The sequence below is a fragment of the Melanotaenia boesemani genome, chromosome 3 (assembly GCF_017639745.1).
Source record: "Melanotaenia boesemani isolate fMelBoe1 chromosome 3, fMelBoe1.pri, whole genome shotgun sequence".
NCBI lineage: Eukaryota > Metazoa > Chordata > Actinopteri > Atheriniformes > Melanotaeniidae > Melanotaenia > Melanotaenia boesemani.
This window is the reverse complement of record NC_055684.1, coordinates 7,531,963-7,545,713: the sequence shown is the minus strand read 5'-3', so window position 1 is coordinate 7,545,713 and position 13,751 is coordinate 7,531,963. Positions and strand designations below refer to the sequence as shown.

Here is a 13,751-nt window from a genome sequence, read left to right as displayed (position 1 = left end):
TAATATTTCTTTGTAGTTCCTGGGTGTTCCAGCTGGGTGGGCGGTGCTGCAGCTGTGATTGGAGAGGGTGAGGCCAGGGATGCCACACGGCACCGCAGCAGCCGTGTCCTCAGAGGAAGTCCTGCCGGGATCAGAGGCGGTTTTCCGTTTCCGTTTCTCCAGACTTTGTGCATACAGCAGAAAATCCACTGTTTAATGGTTGCACCTGAAAGAAGCACAAGAATTAAATTGCAGTTAACCAACTTTAAAATAATTAAAAATCTGATCACCTGCTGATGGTGATTAGAAACCAGCTCGGCTGTCGGAGGTCCCACAGCCTGTCCTGCTCCTCTGCAGCTGCAGACTGAGCTGTTTCCTCTGATGCTTCTGGATGAAGTTTATATATTTAACTTTAAAGTCTGCTTTTTGCAACCCTGTAGAGGGCGTTATTAGCCATTTTTTTTACCAACAAAATCCTGTTTTTAAAATAAATTTTAAAAATACCAATTTTATCAACAGTACATGTAGTTTTTATCACAATTCAGTAATACTGTATTTACAGCTCAAAAAACACATTTTTGGGTGTACTACCCCTTTAACGACTTCATTCCCTTCAAAATCCCCAGGAGCAGCTTAATATGCATATGTCATACCGAGGCCTCGTTGGTGTGATCATGTCACTTTTTTAATGATGGATCAAGATATCAGAACAATACCCGCCACACTTTCATGTCACACGCTGGAGCAAATGGGCTCAGCATAACAACACTACCTGCACCATAATTGTAACTTTGTAAAGCAAAGATCACCGACAGAGAGGCTGACGTTGGGCCAGAATACATCTTATAATTTTATTACAGAAAAAGAAAACTAACTTAGTCCAACGTGGTCCAACTTATTCCAAAATCAACGAAAATAAATCACAGCAATCAACTCAAAGGTGGTGGTCAATACAAAATAGTGACACACACAAACAGGCTCAGAGTAACCACCGATATCCATGTGACCAACCTATGCATAATTACTGTCATCAAAACTAAAGTAAAAAGAATAAACAATCTAAAAATAATACAGTTTATCCTCCAAACATTTTGTGGCTCCTACAGTGATGTTGATTGACCCAAAACAAATGAAAATATATAAACCTTTTGGGATTTAAACTGAAGAAAATGCAAGATTAGAAATAAGGGACAAGTAAATGTGACTGAATTAAAAACAAAACAAACAAACAAAAAAAAAACAATAAATACATGAATGATAGAAGAAAAAATTTGGTGAGAAAAGAAATGTAAAAGGTTAATAATCCAGAAATAAAATCAGAAATAAAAATTAAAGAATGATAGAAATACAAAAAAAGAGTACAAATTTGATAGATAAATAAAGTAAGCTGAAGATCAAATGGCAAAATAAATAAATAAGGTAATATGATCTTTTTTTCCTTTTCAGGAATTTTTGACGATTTATGTTACATCATATTAGATTATTTTTGTATGACAGTGTTTTTATTAAACAGCTTTGAAATTCAGATTTTAATATTTCTTAAATGCCAACAGGTCAGTTGGGACAAATTCACTAAAGCAGGGGTAGCCAACGTTGGTCCTCGAGGGCACCAATCCAGCAGGTTTTCCAGATTTCCGTGCTCCAACACACCTGACTTAAACTAACGAGTCATTGTGGAGATCCTTATAGGCTGTTGGATCTATTTAATTTGAGTCAGGTGTGCTGGAGCAGGGAAATCTGGAAAACCTGCCGGATTGGTGCCCTCGAGGACCAACGTTGGCTACCCCTGCACTAAAGACTCCTTTCAGGTCATTAGTGGACACAAAATATTAATCTGTAATGTTTTTAATAGAAATTTTTAGGAGAGCACCTTGTCTTAGGATAAGGGTAGTATTAAATTATAAATCTGATAGAAAAACAAGCAAAGGAAACTAGCAATGAACCAAAATAACCATGTTTACATCTCTAATTTTGGCAGATTCGTCCCGGTGGGGTTTATAACCCAGTTTATCAAATTACCACAAGAGGGCAGCACACATCCCCATTAAAGGAAAGCAAAGAAGAAGAAGAAGAAAAAAAAACATCTTCGCTCCAAGCAAAGACAACCGAAGAAGAAGTAACCTCCAATGCCTCCAGTTAGAATGGTTCAATCGTCTTTTAAAATGTTAAAGTTAGAGCAGCTAAAAGTGTTTGTTAATGAACGTCTGACGGCGGCGGCAGCGGAGATCTTCGGAGCTGTGGAGAGAACCATTTTGGAGCTTCACAATGACGCGTTTGTGTCCGGAGAGGAAGGTAAACACAGCGGGCTGCTAACTGTAGCCGAGCCGCTGGAACCGGAGGAAACAGCACTGATAACGGCAGGTTGGTTACGTTACGGACTTACTGCTTCTTACTATATTTCTCTATTCTACTCACATTAAGCTTTCACAAATATAAAAATTATGTAATTGTTGAATTAATTGTTGTTAATTTATAATCCAAATAATACATATCTTTGATATAATCCACATTAATCCAATTTATAGCCCGAGCATGTTTTTTTATGAAAAAGCACGTGAATACGTTCTAATGAATAGTTTTGGCTGAATGTACTGAAAACTGGAAATGTTAGTAAATGATTGGTTGACTGAAGACGTTTTAAGAATAATAAAATGTCTGAAGTCAAGCTTTGAATAAGGAGTTTGAATGGGATCTGTTGTTGAATTTATGTGAAAGGAGACTTAGAGTATCAGTAAAGAGGATTTCAACATGTGTGAAATTCACGCTAGAAAGCTTAAATCGATGATGCAGAACCAGATCAGCCTTTTGAAATATGTTTTTATGCCTCGAACAGGACCTGTGCGTCCTTTTTTTTAGTTTTAAGTTATGTTGTCATGGTGACCTAAGTGCAGTGTTCCTTACTGTGCACTGAAAATGCACTGAAATCTAGTCTCAAACCTCTTAATTTAGTGGTAAAACAATAACTGCTGCTGTCACACATATGCCTTTGCTGCACAGATCAATGTTTCATTTCTTTCTTTGTCTTAAAAAGTCCCTGAAATGACCACTTTGGTAAAAACAGAAAGAACTTTCTGCTGTTTGGGACAGATCCCATCCTGTGGGACAGCTGGAGGATGATCCTTGATTATAGGACAAAAAGTTTAAACCACACAGCTGTAAAAGTCACACGGTGGGAGAGAGAGCTGCCAGTGTGCTCTGATCTGATGTTAAAGTGATGCTCCTACTGCAAAAGTTGTTGACAAAGAGGGAGGTTGAAATATTTCCCTCTGATCAGTTTCTCTTTGTTCTCTCTGGCTCCCAGAGTTCTGTGTCGTACACACTCATCATAAACACTGAATTTCACTGAATCTGAAGTCCATCTTTGGATCAGAATATGCTGGAAACCATTAAAGATATCAAACATCTGTATGTCAGAGCTAAAGGTGAATGTGTTGTGGACATGTTAAAGTGTTAATTACGTTTCTGGATTAGTTCTTTGTGGAATGACAAACTTTTTGAAGATGACTATGCCTGAAAGTGTTTTGAAGGTTCTGTCCATTATATCCATCCATCAATTTTCTATACCACCTATTCAAATTCAGGATTTTGGGAGTCTATCCCAGCGATTAGCAGGCAAGAGGTCCATTATAACCAGTGTATTTTTTTTAATTAAATGATGATTAAAGATATTATGAAGTTGAATGCCACCCTTCCCCTGAATGAGCTGAATATTTTATTTTTTAATGGTTTTGATCTGTTGATGCATACTGAACTTATTGAAGGCCAAAAAACGTACAGAAAATAAGAGGATGTGCAAATAATCTTCAAATGCACTCAGTTATCCGTGTGAATGCTTTCACTGTGCTCATAATAAAGCTTATTTAAATAGTATGAAATGCCAGTCCTTCCTTCAGCAAACGCAGATATGTTTGTTTTGATGCATTCTTTTTGTCTCCAGCCTCCCCAGGACTCGGTTCATCTGGAATAAACTCCTCCAACCAGTCGTTCCACACGCAGGTGAAGCAGCAAAATGAGGAAGACTGGCAGAATGAAGACAAAGAAATGCTGCAGGACCTTTTAAGAAATGAAGCTACTCCTGGTTTAAACTCCACACAGAGCTCAGAGCCTTCAGCCTCTTGCTTTCAGTTTTTCCTTCCTCACTCCTCTGCAGAGGGAAGGAAAACGGAGGAAGCAGGTAGTTATGACCAGACAGATTTTTTCCAGCCAGTTTCCTCCAATAGTGGAGAAGAAAACTACGTCAGTGATGCTGAACACAGGGGTTCAAACCCACTTTGGATGGCAGTAAAGTCAAAAGTCAGGGCGAAGCAAAGCCTAAATGCTAAGAAAAAAACTAATCCTTTTTGTTGTCGGATGTGTGGAGAATCTTTCCATTGCAGGAATTCCTTCGTGCTACATGTTAATTCCCACACAGAAAACATGCCCGTCATCTTACCTTCCAGGGAGGACAACCTGTGTCACATCTGCGGAAAAACATTTACCACATCCACCCATTTAAAAAGGCACATGTTGATTCACACGGGACAGAGGCCGTACCTCTGCAAGGAATGCGGCAAGACGTTTGCACGAGGCGAGTGTCTGAGGATCCACATGAGGATCCACACGGTGGAGAGGCCGTACACATGTCAGGTGTGTGGGAAGGGGTTCAGACAGAGGAGCAACCTGATCACTCACACCAGGATGCACACAGGGGAGAAGCCGTACCGCTGCGACATCTGCTCCAGACCATTCGCATATAAGAAAGACATGCTGAGACACATGCAGATCCACACCAAGACATGAAATCTCAGACTGCAGGAAAACCCACTCATGACATAAGTGGTCCATCTTATTGTGTTTCAGTAGTTAGTGTTACAGCCACCAACTGGGACGCAGCATCACGTTAAAAAGCTGCAAAGTTCTGGCTAGAAAATTTTCTTCCAGCACAGTTTTATTTAAACATAGATAATACGCCCCAAAGCGAGTTTTTTTTTTTTTTTTTTTTTTTTTTTTGTCCAGCTCCTGGTGTCATGTTAAAGCCCCACCAGCTTGTCCGGATATGATCAACACTTAGTTAAAAAAAGCCACGTTAACCTTTCTGCAGCCTGAACAGAAATATGCTTTCAACCAGATCTTCTGATTACTAAGAAAATAAAGTTGGTGAAGTGACATGCTGGCAGAAAGGAATATTTACTACGTTGTAAAGCTGAAATAGGATTAACTATATTTCTAAGTGTTGATCTGAGGATATAATCGAATGTGTTATAATGTGGTGCATTTTCATGGATTTGAATGAATTCAAACAAATGTGAGAAAAGTTTCATGCTGTTGCTGAAAGCCTGTTGACTCACGTTTGAGCCCAGTCTCGTACCATTTAATCTTTCATGGATTTTCTTTAAGGAAAGGTGATTGTTTTCAGTGATGCAGATGAGATGGTTTTTTGTTGGTGAAAAGTTGTTTTTATTAATCTAAAACAATGAAGCCGTTTAGTACAAGAGTATACAAAGTCAGAGTGAGCCGTGTTTTTGTTTTAAATTCATAATTAAAAGATGCTGAACAGCCAGGAAATCAGGAGTCTGCCGTGGTGGTCGCTCAGACCTTTTATAAAATGTTCTGACCTAATCTAAACTGTATTAGAAATAAAAGAAGTTTGTTAAACCAGAGTTTTGTCCTCTAACTTCACAGCTGAGCCTGGGGACAGCCTGCTGAGGCTTGAACGGTGACCTGTTGGACTAATTTAGCATGTTGGGCATCATGTGGTCAGTTAGCGTGTTAAGGCTTGGTCTCCCCTGTCGGTGTCCACGCTTCCAGTCACCTCCGTCAGTCGTGGGCAAACTTTAGTACTCGATGGTCACCGCCTTCGTCTTCAGGTATTCGTTTAGAGCTTCCTGTCCTGCAACACAAACATTAGAAATGGATTTTATTTATCTCAGGCTTGTATTTGTTGTCTTGGTAAACTCTGTTAGCTGCTGAATCTACTAAAACCATGAATTATTTAATGGAAGTGGTTTTCTTACCCAGGTCTTTGCCGAATCCAGACTGCTTAAAGCCTCCGAAAGGTGAGGCTACGTCCGTCTTGTTGTAGGTGTTAACGAAAACGGTGCCGGCGTTGAGCTTCTCGCTCACATACAGAGCTTTGCTGATGTCCCGAGTGAAAACACCCGACGCCAGGCCGTACTCTGTGGCATTGGCTCGCCTCAGGACGTCGTCCACCTCGCTGACGAGACGCAGCCAGAAACAGAACAAAGTTAAACTCAAGGAAGCAAGTGGTTGCGTACAAAAGGCATGAAGCCGTCTGGGGTTTAAACTCACCCACTCTTGAACTTGGAAATAATCATGACGGGGCCAAACGACTCCTCTTTAGCCATGTACATGTGGTCCTGGACATCAGTGAACAGCGTGGGCTCAAAGAAGAAACCTGGAGGCAGATTTACAACCAGATGGTGGGTTAGATCCATCAGTCACACGCAGAGGATTTAATAAACCACCGATTTGTTCTCTAAGAAAACTAGTCGACCATTCTGGACAACACTGCCATCCCACAGAGGCTGGACCGGTCCAGGAGGAGGCTCTGCTTCAGTATCATACATCCTTTCATTTCTTACCGTTTCATGGTCCTTTTGTAATAAAATAAATGAATCTCTTGAATGTTGCACAAAGTGCTTTACAAAATTAAAAAAATAAATAAATGAAAAATCATTCAAAGAAAACCATTAATTACATTTACCCCAAAAATAAAAACATCAGTTTGTGGATTAAAAATATAAACAATTAACTGTTTAAACACTGAAGAAAAACAAAAAGCAGAAATTTGTTAGGAAACATTAGAGGCAGATAAACGGAGACAAGATTATCAGGTTATTTCTAAAGAATTTTATATAATAAAATTAAACAAAATGAATAAATTGTCAATGAAACTTTGAAATATGTAAATTACAAGTAAATTAACCCAGACAAAAAAAACACAAAAAATTATTACAAAAATAAAGAGAAACGTTTCTGTTTTAAAAATAGATGATAAAAAATAATAAAAGGTTCAGTAGAAATATGTGGTTAAAATGCAGTCATACATGGAAAAATACAGAACGATTAAATGAAATAAATGAATAAAAAAATGAGATGAACAGATTGTAAAACAGTGAAATACAACAAAGAAAATAAAAGAATGAAATCAGCTGTATTTACAGAACTAGAAGCTCAGAGCTCAGAGTCATTGTCTGGTTCTGTTTCCACTGATCGTAGATGTTTTTTAATCAGAAGCTCTAATGTTAAAATTATTACCATTTCCCCGTCGTAACGAATCCTTTAACAAAGTCCTGGATCCAGGCAGTGATCCGGATCACCTCCAAAGCTCATCACTTGTTCCTTATTCCATTTCTAAGTCCATCCATCACTTTTTCTCATGCTGCTGACAGACAGACCAGCGGCCTTGGCCGAGGTAATGAACAGAAGCAGAAGAACGACTGCAGGATGAGCTTTAGCTTTGCTCCAACAAATGAATGAGGAAGCCTCAGGTGGGGAAGAAATGATCAGCTCCTCTGCTACAGGAGGACCAAGGTAGGAGCAGACATCCAGGACAAGATGCCGAGGCGGCGTTCATCTGGCCTGTCGTGTTGTTTTAGAAAGTTTTGGACATAGCTGCACCGAACGCAGGGTCCTCTACCGGAGCGACATCGAGCGTGCCTTCATTACTGAGCTCTGCAAGCAGCATCGCAGTGAGCACATCACAGACCCGTCACCACCACTAAGCAGGTTCAGCTCAGTAATAATGCTGAGTCATGGGAAGAGGGCATCAAACACAAGCATGGACCCCCCCCCCCCCCCCCCCCCTCAAAAAAAAACAAGAATATGCATGAAATGGCGGCACGTGGTCCGTGAGAAGTGTGTGTGTGTGTGTGTGTGTGTGTGTGTTAATCATTTGAATCCTTTTGTCAACCCTTCCATAAATATTTGTAACACGTTTTAGTCATGAATCCAAAGTTTATAGAAATATTTCAGATGTAAAATACCAAGCTTTCAACAATAGATAAAAAACAACAAAAAAAATGAATAAATAATAATTTGAGTAGAAATGAGTTCACCTTCCAGTCATGCACGGAAACAAACCTCAGAAATTCCCTGTGACATAAACTGTCTCCATGTTTGCGCCGCCTCACCTGGTCGCTGCACCTGTCTGCCACCACACACTAACGTAGCCCCCTCCTGTACGCCGGTCTGGCAGTACTCCAGCAGCTTATCCAGGTGGGCTTTGTGGTTCTGGGGGCCGTGGTCTGTGGAGCGGTCCAGTGGATCACCAATCTTCATCTTCTTGATCTCCTCAACCTGAAATTAAAGATGTCCAAATCATCTTCAAGCTTTTATTAGAAAGATTCATCTTCATGCTTTAAGTTCTTACAGGCATCATTTATCTTGTTTAGACCCAAAGAAGTGACCAAAGCAAATGAGTCCACTGTAAGGAACGAACGGAGAACAGAGACGTGTTTCTGTAATAAAAAGAAAATAATCGTACCACTTTGTTGACAAACCGGTCGTGGATGGAGTCCTCCACAAACAGCCGCCCGGCTGCGATGCAGTTCTCTCCTTTGTTGAAGAACACGGAGCTCATGCCCTGAAACCAAACAACTAACAGCTTTTACAAACGTGTGCTGAACGGCAGGCAAGCGTGCGGTCAGTGAACTCACCATGCGCACAGCCTTGTCCATGTCGCAGTCGCTGAAGATGATGAGCGGAGACTTTCCTCCGAGCTCCAACGAGACTTTTTTAACATTACTGACTGCACAGCTTCAGATGAAGACAAAGTACGGTGAGCAGGCTGCAGCTTTTTCTTTAGAGAGACTCTGAAGGTGCTTCTCTCACCTCTTCATGATGTGTTTACCGATTTCAGTGGAGCCTGTGAAGCCCAGTTTCCTCACATCCGGGTGGTCTGACAGGCGCTGACCCACCAGAGCGCCTAGAAGAGAAGAGGAGTTAGATAAACGCTGTCGGGCTTCAGCAACATGTCCCACCTGACTCTCCTCTCCTACCTGATCCAGGTAAAATGTTGACCACTCCTTTGGGCAGACCTGCTCTCGCTGCCAGCTCTGCAAACTTCAGTGCTGTCAGTGGAGTCACCTGAAAACAAATCCCTCTAATAACTTGATGGTTTCCTGTTTATGAGGGAAAGGAGGAGGATGCGAGTCTGACCTGTGCAGGTTTCAGGACGACGGTGTTTCCAGCTGCCAGGCAGGCGGCCGTCTTCCAGGCCAGCATCATCAGCGGATAGTTCCAGGGAATCACGATGGCGCACACTCTGAGAGGAGAAGAAGAGGAAACCTGGATGCTGATTGTAACCGTCATATCACATGGAAACGTGTTTACATACATGTCCCATGATCCATGAAGCCAAACTTAGTTTGGAGCTAATTAAGTTAAACAAAGGGGTTGAGCTAAATACTGTTTATATAATATGGGACAAAGTTAATATCATTTCATTCTTTAATGTGTTAGTTTTTATGTCTGGATGGACAGGCCCATTAAATAATTATTTTTCTAAAATTATTAAAACACTTTTTTAATTAATATTTATTTATAACCCGCACATATACGAGGAGAACGTGTAAACTCCACACAGAAAGGCCATATATATAAATATATATATATATACACACACATACATATATATATATATATATATATATATTTATATATGTGTATGTGTGTGTGTGTATATATATATATATATATATATATATATATATTTTATAATTAATTTTATTCATTATTTGTTGCACATTTTAAATCTTAAAAAAACATTTAATCCGTTTTTTTAAAAAGAATTTCAGATAGAAAAATTAAGTCCTGTTTATATTTGCGCTACCGTTTTTTTAAAATATTGGACAAAGATTATGTCATTTAATTATTTTATCATTTTTAAATAAAATATTTATTGTAATTTTTTCAATTAATATATTTCTTAAATTAATTTTAACTTAATTTCAATTAAAATAATTTAATTGAGTTTCCAAATATTTCCATTAAATTAAAATATCATTTTATAAATATTTTGAAAACATTAAAAATATATACATTTATTTTTATTATTATTTGTATAATTAATTCTTTTCAATAATTTTATGTAATAATAATTTTTAAATTAATCTGAATCATTTATCTTTATATTTATTAAAAAGTTACATAAATGATAAAGTTACATGATTAATTTCTTTTATTTATTTAAATTAGTTTAAATCTTTAAAGTAATTTCACTTTTTAAAATATATATTAACTGGTTTTTTATTTGGGTCTGTGTTTCAACCTTCGTGCAGATTCCTAAGAAATTTCCAGTGATGCATTTTTGGGTTAACCCGACCCTCTAAAGAAGTCTAAAAACATCTCGTAACATTTTCTAATTTGGTCAAGAGGAGGCCGCTCCATGCCGATGACGTCACAAACGTCTCACCCTATCGGCTCCTTCTTGGTGAACGTCAGATTACGATTGGGCCTGGCCTGGTTGATGGGGATGGTGCTGCCCTGTGAGAGAATGACATAAGATTGATTACATATCAGTAAGTAGTCTCACCAGCATGGATGTAATAATATTTGAAACCAGCCGTCTTACTTGGATCTTGTCACACCAGCCAGCGAAGTAGCGGAAAGTCTGGATGGACATGCCCACGTGAGTTTTTAGGGCCAGAGTGTAAACAGCTCCTGAGTCGATGGCTTCGATGGTGGCGAGCTCCTCCTGGTGCTGCTCCATCAGGTCAGCCAGCCTGGTGGTGCCCGGATGAGTCAGAGAAAGCTCAGGCAGCAACATGCAGGTCAAACAGCGGCGCTCGCTGTGAATCTGCGTACTGACCTGTAGATGAGTTTGCCTCTGTCTCTTGGGTTCATCTTGCCCCACTCCCCCTCTTCAAACGCCTCCTTAGCAGCAGCCACCGCCCGGTCCACGTCCCTGACCTGGGCCAGAGACACGTCGCAGATCGCCTGCAGGACCCACACACAGGACACGGGTCAGAACACCAGCAGAGAAAACAGCAGCAGAGGAAACACAAGCAGAGAAAACACCATCAAAGAAAACACCAGCAAAGAAAACACCAGCAGAGGAAACACCAGCAGAGAAAACACCAGCAGAGAAAACGCCAGCAGAGGAAACACCAGCAAAGAAAACACCAGCAAAGGAACCACCAGCAGAGAAAACACCAGCAGAGGAAACACCAGCAGAGGAAACACCAGCAGAGAAAACACCAGCAGAGGAAACACCAGCAGAGAAAACACCAGCAAAGAAAACACCAGCAGAGAAAACACCAGCAAAGAAAACACCAGCAGAGAAAACACCAGCAAAGGAAACACCAGCAGAGAAAACACCAGCAGAGAAAACACCAGCAGAGAAAACACCAGCAGAGAAAACACCAGCAGATGAAACACCAGCAGAGAAAACGCCATCAGAGAAAACACCAGCAAAGAAAACACCAGCAGAGGAAACACCAGCAGAGGAAACACCAGCAAAGAAAACACCAGCAGAGAAAACACCAGCAGAGAAAACACCAGCAAAGGAAACACCAGCAGAGAAAACACCAGCAGAGAAAACACCAGCAGAGAAAACACCAGCAGAGAAAACACCAGCAGAGAAAACACCAGCAGAGAAAACACCAGCAAAGGAAACACCAGCAGAGAAAACACCAGCAAAGGAAACACCAGCAGAGAAAACACCAGCAGAGAAAACACCAGCAGAGAAAACACCAGCAGAGAAAACACCAGCAGAGAAAACACCAGCAGAGAAAACACCAGCAGAGAAAACACCAGCAGAGAAAACACCAGCAGAGAAAATAGCAGCAGAGAAAACACTAGCAGAGAAAACACTAGCAGAGAAAACACCAGCAGAGAAAATAGCAGCAGAGAAAACAGCAGCACACCGTCACCCATCAAGTGCCAGGCAGCGTCAGAACTTGGGAGGAAGGAAAACATCTTTTACAGTGTACTTACATTTTTTAATGATTCAAAGCTACAAACTTCCTGATTGAAGTTTTGGGTGGGTGGAAGGTTTTACCCACGATCCAATTCTTACTGCTTTTTAAAAGTCATAAAAAAAAAAAAAGTCTTCACAAAAAGAAAAACTGAATTTTGGAGAAACTTTCAGCTCAGACAAGAAAGACTGAATTAATCTATAAATGTGTTTAGAAAAGTCTCGTTCTGATCCACAGTGCTGCAGCGAGCTTCTCTTTATGATTTTTATCCAGTTTTATTGTCTCTTTGTCAACTCTCCATTAAATCAACATAGAATTTAAAATTCTTCTCCTCACATAGAAAACTCTTAGTGGCCAACCTCCGTTGGATCTTCGAGTTCTCAGAGATCCAGATTTCCCCATCAGAGCTCTTTACTCTCAGACTGAAGGTTTACTCGTGGTTCCTAGAGTCTCTAAAAGTAGAATGGGAGCCAGGACCAGTTATCAGACCCTCTCTGTGGAACCAGCTCCCAGTTTGGCTTCAGGAAGCAGACACCCTCTCTACCTTTAACATCAGGCTTCAAACTTTTCTTCCTCATAAATGTCATAGCAGGTCTGGCTTGGTAACCCTGATCCATCCCTTTAGCCCTGCTGCGATAGGCTGAGGCTGCTGGTGGATGTCCCATGATGCACTGGGCTCCTTTCTGCTCTCTTTACTCCTCAAGTAGAAATATTTGACGTGGTTGTCATTCATTCGTGTTTCTCATGAGGTATCCCTGTCTTAGAGTTATGCTGCTTATTGGCCGCTCTTCTCTGTCCTCTCCACACTTAACTGTTCCAGGAAGATGGCCGTCCTTCTTGGGTCTGTAGAAAAACCTCCAGCAAACCAAAACCATTACAGATGGCCATCTGCCTGGACTGCCATGTTAAAAACATTTAACCAGTTAAAAGCTGCTGCCTCCATCATTTGTTTCCTGATGAAAACCTAACAAACATCTTGTACATTTCCTGTATGACGTTGTGTGATAGAAGTGTTAGCTCTGACTCTGCGTCTGTCCTTCATCGCCTCGTCATCTCTCACCGTGCCGTCAGTGGGGTTGATGGTCTTGTAGGTCTTTCCTCCCTCTGCATCAACAAACTCTCCGTTGATGAACAGCTGATGAGGCATCTTCACAGTCATGTTGTTGACGTTCTTCTCCACCTGAAGTGAGAAACGCTGAGTCATCATCCTCCTCTGCAAGACGAACCGTGAATTCAAACACAGCTGCTTACGTAGTCGACGAGCAGCTCCTCCTCACCGTCCTCCCCTCTCAGCTTCCGGACACACATCTGGATGAAATCCTGGAAGGTGGTGTTCATGTAGACGTCCTCGTTCTGCAGCTGGCAGCTGCTGGCCCGAAGCTTCACTTCCTCCACCAGCCTGAAGGAAGTCACCGTTTGGAAAAGTAAAGAGAGAATATATCAGTACATGTCCCACAAACCTAGATGTATCCATCCCTCTCCTCCTGATCACTGGACAGATATTTGCAAGAATGTTTTCATCAGAACAACAAACACTAACTTATCCGATATATAACCATCCATCGATCACAGAATTACAGAATGGGCTTTGCTGCCGTGGACATCTGCACACAATGAGCGTGCACTCCGGGTGGAACTAAAAATGACTTTCATGCACGTTGTGCACAGCAGATCACAAGTTAACAGTCACACAAAAATGTTCTAATTGTCTGAGCTTTTTTCTCTCATCACCGACACAAAAAAACTAAATATTGCCACGTTTTGGGAAAAGGTGTTACAGGAGTGGGGTCGTTCCACTCACTCCAATAAAAGGAAAAAGTGTAATTCCTCTAATTTATTTCTGTACGAATCAGA

General features: G+C 40.7%; 2 protein-coding genes across 2 annotated transcripts in view; one reads left to right on the top strand and one right to left on the bottom strand.

Moving 5' to 3' along the window:
* Nucleotides 1-1,984: 1,984 nt before the first annotated feature.
* On the top strand, nucleotides 1,985-5,401 carry LOC121636696 (zinc finger protein 623-like). The gene is made up of 2 exons (XM_041980438.1): nucleotides 1,985-2,340; nucleotides 3,917-5,401. Exons 1-2 carry the CDS (start codon nucleotides 2,106-2,108, stop codon nucleotides 4,756-4,758), a joined length of 1,077 nt encoding a protein of 358 aa, XP_041836372.1. The 5' UTR covers nucleotides 1,985-2,105; the 3' UTR covers nucleotides 4,759-5,401.
* Nucleotides 5,397-13,751, bottom strand: part of aldh1l1 (aldehyde dehydrogenase 1 family, member L1) — a 27,009-nt gene continuing 18,654 nt past the window's right edge. Inside the window, exons 10-23 of the mRNA XM_041980436.1 lie at nucleotides 13,149-13,296; nucleotides 12,958-13,077; nucleotides 10,790-10,917; nucleotides 10,553-10,703; nucleotides 10,394-10,464; nucleotides 9,139-9,244; nucleotides 8,979-9,066; nucleotides 8,812-8,905; nucleotides 8,637-8,736; nucleotides 8,465-8,563; nucleotides 8,112-8,277; nucleotides 6,268-6,373; nucleotides 5,973-6,172; nucleotides 5,397-5,848 (exon numbers count right to left, since the gene is read on the bottom strand). Coding sequence (XP_041836370.1) covers nucleotides 5,793-5,848; nucleotides 5,973-6,172; nucleotides 6,268-6,373; nucleotides 8,112-8,277; nucleotides 8,465-8,563; nucleotides 8,637-8,736; nucleotides 8,812-8,905; nucleotides 8,979-9,066; nucleotides 9,139-9,244; nucleotides 10,394-10,464; nucleotides 10,553-10,703; nucleotides 10,790-10,917; nucleotides 12,958-13,077; nucleotides 13,149-13,296 — 1,633 coding nt within the window. The 3' untranslated portion in view covers nucleotides 5,397-5,792. The remainder of the gene's footprint in view (nucleotides 5,849-5,972; nucleotides 6,173-6,267; nucleotides 6,374-8,111; nucleotides 8,278-8,464; nucleotides 8,564-8,636; nucleotides 8,737-8,811; nucleotides 8,906-8,978; nucleotides 9,067-9,138; nucleotides 9,245-10,393; nucleotides 10,465-10,552; nucleotides 10,704-10,789; nucleotides 10,918-12,957; nucleotides 13,078-13,148; nucleotides 13,297-13,751) is intronic.